General features: G+C 41.7%; 1 protein-coding gene across 1 annotated transcript; it reads right to left on the bottom strand.

Annotated features, from left to right (window-relative positions):
• Window positions 1-10,371: 10,371 nt before the first annotated feature.
• LOC147636352 (UDP-glycosyltransferase 85A7-like) lies at window positions 10,372-12,075 on the bottom strand. The gene is made up of 2 exons (XM_086801788.1): window positions 11,543-12,075; window positions 10,372-11,452 (listed from the first exon to the last, which is right to left on the bottom strand). The coding sequence occupies exons 1-2, from the start codon at window positions 12,012-12,014 to the stop codon at window positions 10,536-10,538; spliced, it is 1,389 nt and encodes a 462-aa protein (XP_086657914.1). The 5' UTR covers window positions 12,015-12,075; the 3' UTR covers window positions 10,372-10,535.
• Window positions 12,076-12,482: the final 407 nt, after the last annotated feature.

Consider the following 12,482-nt stretch of genomic DNA (forward strand, 5'->3'; position numbering starts at 1 on the left):
TCCTAATGTACCCATACTAACTCCTCCCAAGTTGACTTTATTTTCTCCTCTTTCTCTCCTCTCGAGATAGATTTTCCCACTAACACTCTCGCCCCTGAGGAGGTACTAGCACCTCACCCATCCCCACCACGACAACCTCAGGAGGTACACAATCTCATTCCACACAAGACAACCTTGAGCCTTTCACTGAAAATAATCTCTTGGATTCTTTGACAGCTACAGAGTACGAGGAATTCATTCGAGCAAGCAACCCTCTTTTAAAGCGAAAGCTGATGTTCAAAGGTCTCATGCAGATTACTCCATTTGATCCCACCCGCCAAATCATGCTAGAGACATACTAATCAATCACACCAACAAGATAGCATAATGTACCATACCCTCTCCGTGCCCCACGGCCTAACTTAGAAGAATTACTTCCATTGGCATTCCAAGAGGCCAAAAATCGGGACTCACATGTGTGGATCTTCATACCAGCAACTTTTGGCCACATTCAAGAACAAAGACAACAGATGCTGACATGGATCAAGGCATGGCAAAGAATACGAGATCCCGCCATTGTAGCAAGTGTCAGATTTATGAAATTGTTGGTGGTGCTAATAGATCAACCCAAAGAAGCCTACGATGGCTTTGAAGTAGAGAACCTAAAGTTCGACATGAATCAAGGGCCGTCGAATAGAGGTATCACGTTGTACTACCACCGACTACGATGTCTTCCAGCATACATGCATGTTACATTCAAAGACATGGTGGACACTGGATTTTGGAAATCACACTCAACATTCTGCCACACACTTCAGAAGCTCCAATCCATGAGAAATTTCTACCGACATGAGTTCGATGACCAGGTCTTCCAACCTAGGTAATAGGTTCTGAGGACATAACCTGCATCAGGAAGGGGGGGGATGTTAATCCCATTTTGGATTAACAACATGATCCTCAATTGAGGACATTAATAAGTGTCATGAAAAGGTACTATAAAGGTTGTACATTATGAGATATTGGCCACCCAAGGCCCAAGTGTGAATAAGGGCCAAATGTATATAAGGCATTTTCTCATAATGTAAAGATACAATCCCCTTTATGCTATTGAGAGCTCTCCCCTTTTGACTTGAGAGAGAGATTGAAGGAGTGAGAGCATTCTAGCATTGTGCCTTTTTCATGCTTGTGTACTTATGCTTGTGTGAGAGAGAGTGATTGGCCTATGTGATGGTGTGAGCGACTCCACGGTGACAGTGTGGAGGTGGAGCTTGGAGTTTGGAGCTTGACAAGCGAGCTTGGAGCCCTCAAGGGACTCGAGATTAAGCATTGGTAGTAAGTACCCTACGATGGTTGTGATCTATTGTTCATCCATTAGGTGAATGTGTAGAGTTCCCTCTTGGAGATGTGGTAGCCCAGACCTTCCTAGATTGGAGCCATTACCACACGAAGACACTTCGGCATCAACAAGGGGCCAACATTGAAGCAACTCTTCAGTTACTACTACGAGCGCATCTAATGGATGTCTACCTCTGGTGCCTCCAAATCTTCAAGGATATGATGGAGACAACCTGCTAGACTAGTTATCGTGTCTTCCATCGACCACCCCCCACATCCTACCTAGCGACACGACTTTGTCCGGACGTACTTGATCTACTACCATTAGATCTTTTGCCAAATCCAAGGACAGACCTGAATTAAGGAAGGGTGTATGTTAACCACTCCAGTTAACATCATTTTTCAAGCGTGGTCATGCTTCTTGTAAATTATCATTTTTTAACCACGCAAAGCGCTTATTGATAAAAGAGATATGGGATGACCAAGCTTACGGCTCGTGTAATATTGGTCGTAGGAATGAGCTAGATGTACATAGAGCTAGAAAGCCAATTTTGGGCCCCCGATTGTAAATGTGCGGCCAGCCATTGTAAAAAGTGAGCTCATGTATATAAGACATTTTATGGAATATGGAAAGGGACAATCCCATTCGTCTCAATTGAGTCTTGCTCTCTCTGTATCTCTCTCACTCTCCTGGGCTTATGGTTGCATGCTTGTGTTGTATATGCTTGCTTGCTTAATTGTTGTGTATGCATGGAAGGGATGGTGTTAATCTAGCTTCTCTTCTCCTCTCCCTTCTCTTGTCTTTCTATCAAGATCCCTCTTGCATGCACATTGGCATAGAGTGGAGGTAGAGATTTCCATCGCTCCCTTCTTCTTTGCTCTTTACCTAGCTTGTGAATCTCCACTTGGGTGACACAAGTGGTGGTGGAGTGAGCCCCTAGCAGCCTCACATAGGAGAGTTAACCCTCATTAGGGTTGGCTAAGTGCTATTCTCTAAATCACCCTTGCATGGTTCCATTATATTCTTCTCTCCCTGTTTTGTGCAAGGTAGTATGTTTAGGTTAACACTAAGTCACAAGGTAACATTAACATAGACTTCTATAGGTTCTAAGTATAGTCCTTAAAATTAAGCTCCCAAAATGTCCTTTGATATTCTAAAGTTAATTGACCTTGTTATCCTAGGTTCATGCATTCATACACACTTTCTATATAATATAAAATCATTCCTTTTATTTAATTTATTCTTAATCATACCTTCAGAATGCCTTATTGCATACCCCAATTAATATGGTACCAAAATTTGTCATGAGCCAAATTATGTAAAGAAATCAACCCTTATGCAATTTTAGCCTAAGATAACAAGATGTATAACCATCCCCCAAGGTCTAGCTAATCATTTCATACATTATTATTCCTTATATCCTTTTGTATGTGCATATGATGAGGATCATGCATATCCAATCATTCAAATTATCATAAAAAATCATTATTCTCCTAGAATGGACCATATCATTAAGTTGTATTCTCCACAATACATAGGTAAGGATTGTCTCTATCATATAAGCTATGCTTTATGGCATATTAAGTCCTTCATATGATCCCCTAAGTTCATCTCTCAATGACAAAACTATATATGACTTCATATGTTATCCATGCATTTACGTGTACATTTCACATCAAGAGTCATATATAATTAACCATGTGTAAGAGTATCTACTTCATCTTGTATATTACTTCACATGAATATTTTCATTTACAATCTTCTATTTACTCATAGAAACACATGTTGGACCGGTTACCTCCAATCCATCATGCATCTAATCCTTACCACATGACCCTACATGCACTTTTACACTTAATCTCATGAATGCAATCTTTTATACATTGAGAACCCATTCATCATGGATAATCAAACCCATAAGCACAATTCTTATCTTTTTGAGATTTATCTTCTTATATAACCTATGAATTTCCTAAATAGAGCCAATGACATGCTTGATACCACACCCTACTAAGGGTTTCAATTAATTTCAAATTCTCTTCTCAATTACTTTTAGCTCTTATTTAGGGATTGTAATTCCTAACAAAACCCCAACGTCCTAATCCCTATCATAATCTCCATCATAATCCCTATTGTGCAATCCCCATCACAATCTCTTCTATAATCTCTAGCATAATATTTACTCTTAATTAATAATTAATAATTAATTAATTAATTTAAAATTAATATAGAATTTGGGTCCATACCTCAACCCCCAATAATGATAAATAGTTAGACTTACTAAAATCATACCTTGCAAGAATTATAGAATTCTGTCAATCGGTTTTTTATCCATATCAGGACCTCCCAAACTCCAAATCCAAAACTTTTTTGTGCATTGGAAATGTTGTAAGTTGCCGCACAACTTTCTTGTTTGGGCTCAGAATAGGTTCGATGATTATGAAGGTAAAAAATATGTGATAAACAGAGGTGTGTTTGAAAATAGCATTGTGTAGAGATGAAGAATGTTACATTTTTCCCTCCCTCTAGCCTTCTTATATAGGCACAAAAGAGTAGCCCACCATGCATGAGAGGGACTTTTCCAAGTGTCAAAAAGGGATCTCATGCAATCCTATATGCACTCATGTTAGCCTCCATGCAATTCATGTTAGAGCCTACATTCAAAATTTATTTTTGAGTTAAGTGGAGTCTAGAAATACATGTATACCCTTTTAAAATGTTCCCTTCATATCAACATTGTATATACCTTATTTGTCAAGCCCATGTTCCCATAGAAAAAGCTAACACACCTTTAGATACATTTATGCCTCTGTATCTCCTCAACTTAAGGATATACCATTCATTAATATATGATAACAATTCTCTTTATATCACAATATTATCTTTTTCATATTTATTAATTCAGCCTTAGAAAATTTCTAATGAGCACACACTAACCCATGGGAATTTCTTCTAACTCTAGAAGGGAAACACTTTCCATTTAATGAGGAATCTATATATTATTGTCTTGCATTTAATTAATCTATAATTTAATTATTTCACAAGGCTTTCGAACGTTATTTTCTCTCTCTAACCTTTTTGTGACGTGCAATGAGAGGGGTTCATTTAAATTTTGTACACATCAATGTTGTCTAGCTTTTTCTTGGGAAATAATCCCAGATATTTATTCAACCTTATTTCTTTTATTATCGGCATGAAGTCAATGCCAGTGATGGGATCCACACCTATTGCAATAGTTGGCAGATTTGTCGTTGATGGTGGTAGATCCTCTAGTTCATATATTTCATCTTCATCATCTGATTCGTGAAATAAATTAGTATAATATTCATTGTTTACACCCTCAATTGGTGGATATATTTTTCTGACACAGATGACATACAAGCTATTGGGTTAGATGCAAATTGAGGTTCTTACAGAGAAGAGTTATTGGAAGCACAACATCCCTACATAATACCAGGTTTCAAGCTCACATGGTTAAAGTCATACTCTGCAAGAAGAAATTAGCTCCTATCTCTTGAAGCCAGACAAGAAAATCTTGCAGTTGATGGAGAAAACGAGTCTGGACTCTGTAATGATAACAAGGGTGGGAAACCGTACTTGCAGCCAAGTTGTTGTGTTGATCAGCTGCTGCAGAGCATTCAATTTTTGGCCACAAGCAGCATTACGACATAGCAATATGAAAGAAAAGGCTCAGCGTAGGCTTACAACACCATTGCTTGTTCAAGGCTCAACGTGGAGCGTGGAGCCATTCACAGGTGTATTAGTTTTGCAAACCTTTTAAACGGTGCAGAGCACCATGTTCACTAAGTGGCTGTCTGCTGCACTCAAGGCTTAAAAGGGTTGTGAGTCCTTGGTCCTAGAGGATGCCCCAGGCGGCTACGTTCTAGCTTCAACTTTCCAACAGCTTTATTCTAACTGGTGGCCGTGGCACACGGCGGTGATGACGACAACGCCTGTGTTCTCTACAGAGTCCAGACAGCAACAACATCATCACCATTCAAGGCTCAGTATTCAGACCTCCGACAACAACATTAGTGGGCAAAAGACATGTGCTGCTGCATCACTTGCACTTCCTGCAGCCACAAGAACATGCAAAATCACTAGAGGGCAGAGGTAATAGTATCACTAGAGGGCAGAGGTAATAGTGTGGGCAGCACACAGGACATCAACATAGCATGGACAACATGTCGGTAGTGGGCAGCGTGTTCCTAGCAAGACACATGACATACGTGAGACATGGAGGCACTCTCTATCGAGAGCATGCGCCAATTAATGGATCAGGTAGTGTATCACAAGCAACCAGTTAATGGCTCAGGCAGTGTATCACAAGCAACATCTCAATTGTAGTGATGTTCTGCTCAAACAACGAAGTGAATGGCTTTTACTCGAGATGGAGATAGATCAGTTACATTGACATACTGCCTGCCAAAACGAGCTGTTGCCAACATCCTAGAGTTGCTTGCGTCTCCCCACACGCTCCACTACAATCAGTGCATGATCACCGCAAGTGTGAAGTAGTATGATGGAGATAATCAAGCATGAGGCATGGAGGGAAACGGATCTTCTGCAACAGCACAAACAACAGAAATAGTAACAGCGCAAGCAGCCCTCTAACCCTCTCTCTTGGACTGCAAGTCCCAGCAGTGAATGGGTAAGGTGGAGTTGAGAAACACCTGGGAAAAAGAGAGGGTTATTTAACCACCAAAGCCATAACGGGTGCGCCCCTGAGCGCATGGACGACATCCATGGCGGTCACGGTTTTGCGGCGGGCGCGCGCTCTGTGTAAGTCACGCCATCCTTGATCACATTCTCCAAGAAGATCTCTTGAGCACACAACGAGTAAGGTGGAGTAGCATACCTTCGATTCTCTGCAGCGTAGAAGTCAAGGCATTCTACAGCGCTTGACAGACACTGTCTTTGCACTACACACTATCTTTACTCTACAGCAGCTCAGCACAGATCACCTTTACAATTAGTTTTGCATTCTTCTACGCACACTCAAGATTCAGCCATTTCCTAATACATTGCAGCAAACACCAAGACGTCTACAACGCACAAGCGCAGAGACAATCTTGCTCGAGCGCAGACCTGCGGGCGGAGCTCATTTATTTTTTTTATATAAAAAAAACAAACAGAAAAATAATAATGACAGAGGCCATCGTTTTTTCTTATTGCAGAGAGCACTACTAGTATCACAGAGCTTTTGCAGCTCTCAGCAGCTCTGCATTGCTCAAGCCCACAAATGAAGAAGGAAGTGGCTGCCACTAAAGGAGAAAAAGAAGAAGATGGAGAGAAAGAACGTTTGATTTTTTTTTTTCTATCATATTTTGGCCTTAACCCTATTTTCACTCACATCTCCACCCTCCATCTACTTTACATCTTGTCCCTTCATTTCTTTGGGGTTTTTCACACTAGCCCATCTTGCCCATTTTGTAACTTGTTAGCTTTTGACGTGCTCTCATGTTGAAACAATTTCGCGGGTTCCTTCTTTGGATTTGGAATTTTTTTTTAGCTTGCCGATCGTTCTCAAGTGCATTTTGACCCTTGTTCACGCGCACATTTCTGGCCATTTAGTGTATTTCGGGCATTCACACACGCATCTTGGCCCTTGTTCATGTACAGGTGGTCATTCTGAGCATTTAAGTCATTGTTTTGGATTTTGCTCACGTGCAGGTGACCATTTGAGCATATTGGTGCCTTTTCCATACGTGGTGTGGGATTCATGAGCACATTTAGAGGTGTTTCCACACTTTCGGGATTTGGCGAGATGACATGGGTATCCATTACTACCTCTACCCCACCTACGATCGCCATGCTACCCACCATCATCATCGTCGACATCACTATGTCTCCATCTCAGACACTGATCGTGCGGCATTTGCTCATACCCTATCACTCTGGCTTTCTGCCCGTCATCTTGATTTGCCATTTCATGTGAGGAGATGCAATATCATTTTCTGAGTTCATACATACATTTGGCACATCGCGGCTTCGACCTCTAGATCTTTCTTCACTGACATCATGCTATGATGACACATCATATTCATATCACTTATGGATGTTTGAGCTTGAGATGTTGTTGCCTAGTCAATTTAGACACTTATTTGATGAGGGGGATGTCCGTGCGAAATGGTCCAGACGTTCTACATATGGTGATTTTGTTGAGGATCTATGTGGTTATCTTTACAAGGATGGTTCAACATTGCTTGCATGGGATGATGTATGTGGGGACTTGATTGAGTGCCCTACATTTGTGAGCAGAGATGACTATATACATGAGGATGGATATCATTATGGCATACATTCAAGGGATGATGATGTTCGTGCTATGACTACAGATGATTATATGAGTGATGATGATCGTAAGTGATCATTCATGGGATACATTTTTTGAGTTATGGCATGACAGGTTTGGATCCTTGGAGGACATGGATGGAGCATGCTACCACTTTCGTTGCTATCACAGTGGTGTTCGCATGGGCTTTGAGAGCTTCTACGACTCACCCACGATATCGACTAGCCATCATCTCATTGATTCTCATTTCTATCAATGGAATCTCCAAGGCCACTAAGGTCATTTCCAAAGGTATAGACAAACTCTATCATTGGTGTCCCTATATGACCTAAATCCCATGATAGATCAATCTCCAATAGCACTGGATCTAAGGAAATATCTAGATCAAATGTAAAGCTCCCGAAGACAACGCCATAGGATATGATAAATATATGATCGATATGCATACTCCTATGATGTCTCACCTCTACGAACTCATCACTACTCTCATGGACTATCCCTGATTGCTCAATCACAACAACTCGATCCACCCGAATGCTGACAGAAATGCTATGAAAACTAGGAGTAGTGGTCGTATCCGAAATCTCTCCACATGTAACAAAACTAGAGTAGTAGCCCAACACATCTAATACTAGAACCTCGGGTCTATGCTCCTCATGGTCTTTGATGTGCTCAACGACATGTGAAGTGCCAATCCCATGTGTAATTAGGGATGTATGACTAGCCGAATGACATCAAGATCATGGAATGCATCACTATGGCCATCTAATGTATCCCTATGATCACTAGGAATAGAGATAGGTAGCTCTATGATGCTCGTAATGCTCGATGTGCTCGCTGCCATCTCTGCCCTCGAGATCATGTCCACATGATCTAACTCACACACATCACTATCACTATCACTAACACATACATCATCATAATGTGCATATGTGTTAGTGGCATCAAGTGTACGTGTATCACTATCATCATGTGTGTGTGTACGATACATCAATATCATCATGTGTGTGTGTACAGTACAACATCATCCTCATCATCCATATCTCTTGTGTAGACACCTTGTCAGTGCTTAGTGATGATAATCCAGCTTTTATTTAGAGGGACACACACATATAGAGTGTCTTGCACATGGAGATATTGTGCATGGGTCGGATTATACTCATATATGCATTGATATGGTGGATCATTCCTTCGACTTTTTGAGTGGTGCTACATGTGACGGTGGCATGAGTTCACTTTTGACTCTACACGAGGCCGACCTTGAGCTAAGTTCATTTGGCTCCTACGGATGTTGACACGTTCCTGACATTTTTCTTTGGATGCATTCTTTGCTATTTGAGGAGCATAGTTTTTGGTTATGTGGCTTGACTTTCAGATGCATCTATGACATATTCCAGTCTTGGCCTACACGATGATTCTTTTGTGCCAGAATCACTTGACATTCTGGCCAGGAGTTTCAAGCTTCTTCGGTGGATACTTTTCATGCCAGATTCATAGTGTGGTCGTGAGGATGGGCTTATGAGTTTTCCTTTTGACCTTGGGGCTACTATCTCTTTGAAGTCGAGCTTTCCTTTTGATCCAACAGCTACTACCATTCCAGCTTCGACAATTCAAGGTGTATATCATACATATCCCTTTGATCCTGGAGGATACTCGACTAGCTTCGTCATTGACAGTGGTTCCTTATCCTCTCCACCTGCACCAGATTATCATGGGACCATTGCCTTGGATTTTCCATGCCTTGAATTTCCTTTTGATCCAGGAGGTTGCATGGATAGCCTCATCATCGACGGGAGCCCTCTATCCTTTCCATTTGACCCAGGGAGTCATATGATTCATGCACGGGTCTTCCGCTACATTCATTCATGGATGTGATTTTTGGCTTTTGTACATAGCCACTTGTATATGTCTTTTCTTTGGGCACGACCACCCTTGACACAAGAATGGGGAAGCATTTAACACACACGCACAAACACCTTTGGATATATTAGCTATCATTATCTTTACCTTGCCAAGTGAAGGATACTCTACCAAAGTCCAATATATTTTACTTGGAACAACCATAGCCTCATGTACTACCTATCCACACTGGTAAACAAACATGAAGCAACTATCAACTCCAAAAGGCGACCATAATCGACCATTGAAGCAACTATCAACTCCAAAAAGAGAATCGATCATTGAAGCAACTATTAATTCTAAAAAGTGATTCGACCATTGAAACAACTATCAACTCCAAAGAGCGAGCAACTAGCTGACAAACTTGAAGTAACTATTATCACTAAAAAGTGAAATGACCAACAAACAAGAAATTCTAGTACTTGAGAGTCGAGATGATTCAATTAGCATTGAACTAAATAAACTACTCATTGCAAAAATCCTTCCATCGATAAAACATGCTAACAATTAAAAAAACATGTTAAAATTTTATAAATAACTTATGCTAAGTAGAAGACGAATAAAAATAATAAAAGCTTTCATTCCATACTCAAAAGTCCACATTTGACATTATAAAAGTAAGCTATAAATAAACTACATCTGCCTTATAAAAGTAAGCTTTAAATAAACTAAATCTCCATGCACTAGTTTTAGAAAACTAGCAATATACACAATACTAAGCTGCAAGATACTGGCACGATTCCCATTATTATGATATAACTCAATTTAATAAAAAAATAGCTTGTAAAATGATGAAGTGATAAATTTGAATAACCTTTTAAATTATTTAGAGAGAGAAAAGAAATCATGGATTTCTAAAAAATAAGGACAAAATCCCTTCAATTAATCCTTAGTATTCCCGAGTTTCCCTTCTTAATCTTCTTAATGTCTTTCACATACGGCAAAAAGGCCTGGGGTTGAGTACTAGTTATTTTTAAATATATGCTACCATAAGTTGTTAGCCATTGATTGGGCTAACAGTCAACGTCAGCAGCGTAGCTTCATATCCACGTAAAACTTTTGCAAGTTGGCCATTGATTGGCCCCCTTCCTGGCACGTCTGCCTGGCCACTTGCATAACCTCTTGGGCGTTCCGCCTTGCCTCCTGCCCATCCACACCTTCCATCAGAGCTTTCACTCCATGCTCCACAAAGCCCCTCTCCAACGCACCCTCCTCCGTCCTTTCCAGCTCCATCCCCACCTTCCACACATGGGCGATGTAGTGCGCATTCGACCTTTGCTCAGCTTCCCTCGGACAGCCCAATATCGGGACTCCCGCCCACAAGCTTTCCAAGGTTGAATTCCATCCACAGTGGGACAAAAACCCTCCCACTGCACTGTGTGCCAGCACCTCCACTTGCGGTGCCCAATTTATTATCAGCCCTTTCCCACTTGTCCTCCTCAGGAACCCCTCCGGCAGCACCTTCGACAATTCCCCATCGTAAGAATCTGCCCTAATCGCCCACAAAAATGGCTGCCCACTTCTCTCAAGCCCAGCTGCCAGCTCTTGGATCTCTTCCACAGACAGGCTTGCATGGCTGCCAAAGGCTATGTAGATAACAGAGGCCTTGGCTTGTGTACTGAGCCAGGCGATGCAATCCGGTTGCCCATCTAATGATGGGTTAAACTCGTGTTTAGTGTGGGGAAGCAAGGGGCCAATAGCATAAGCTGGGATATGGGCAACTTGGAGGGCTTGGAAGGCAGTGGGCTCTAGCTCGGAGAGAGTGTGGATGAGGATTCTTTCTGCGCGCTTTACACCGGCAGCAACCTCACCGAAGAAATGCACAAATGGGTTAGAAGGCTGAGCAAAACGAAGTTCTTTGGGATAATGCTCGGAAGGGAAGGGGGGAAGGCCAGGGATGTCTAGCATAAGTGGGCTCTCGCTCTTCCATAGTTTAGGCGAGCCTGGTTAAGAATCGTAAAACTGTGAAAGGATTAGCAAAACAATTAACAAACTGAGTTAATATCCATTCTGTTATTAGCAATCACCAATACCTTGCTCGGGGAATATACCCTTGGAGAAGAGTGCCGGGGTGTTAGAAACCATCAAATACGCCATGGCAGTAGAGGTCCAATAATCAACTCTAGGAATGCCCGCTGTGTCCGCAATATCTTGAGTCCAAGGCACAAATGAGTCGGAAATGAGGCAAGTGACGCCGTCGTCCTGGAGCTTTAGCTTCTCGAGGAGCTTCTCGAGGCCGTCTTTCATGGCAGGGGTGACTGCGAAGGGCATGTGGTTTTTGTCGGCCTCCAACCCATCTTCAACAACATGGATGCGAATGGAGGGGTCCTGGGAGGAAGAGAGGCGCTTCTGCTGCTTGAGCTGGTTGTAGTAAGAGGAGAAGTAGACAAAGGAGACAGAGAAGCCGACAGAAGACAGGGCGCGTGCGAGAAGCATGCAGCCATTCACATGGCCTTGGCCAGATGCTGGCACAACAAGAGCATGAGGAGGACTAGCCATAGCCATCTCTGCAGGGAGGGCTGCGCTGAGACAGTGCACAGAGAGAGACCTTGGTAGTGACCCTTTATATATATAGATATGATTCAATTATATATATATATAAATATAGAGGGGTGATCCCGGAACCCGAACCTGCGGAGCAACCTCTACATTGACGTCACCCTCTACATCACCCTCTTTTGTCCCTTATGCTAAAATATTCCTTCCCACATAATGTCAAATTTATGCGCCACTCAAGGAAAAAAGTCCTTTTTAAAAGAAAATATTTATAATATTGAAATTGAAGATATTTACAGCAAAGAATTATCTTACTTGTATCCCAAGCCCACTCCAAGTCATATTTACTACAATTCAGTAATTTGCAAAACATATCCCATCTTTCATCCTCCAGGCTCCCATACAAAAGAAGATTGACTCCACGACACATGGTAGCCCAGGCTATCATCATGGGCTCAGTGGTGAAACCTTTAGGTG

The sequence above is a fragment of the Cibotium barometz genome, chromosome 8, assembly GCF_041138505.1.
Source record: "Cibotium barometz isolate CiBa-2024 chromosome 8, ASM4113850v1, whole genome shotgun sequence".
NCBI classification, from domain to species: domain Eukaryota; kingdom Viridiplantae; phylum Streptophyta; class Polypodiopsida; order Cyatheales; family Cibotiaceae; genus Cibotium; species Cibotium barometz.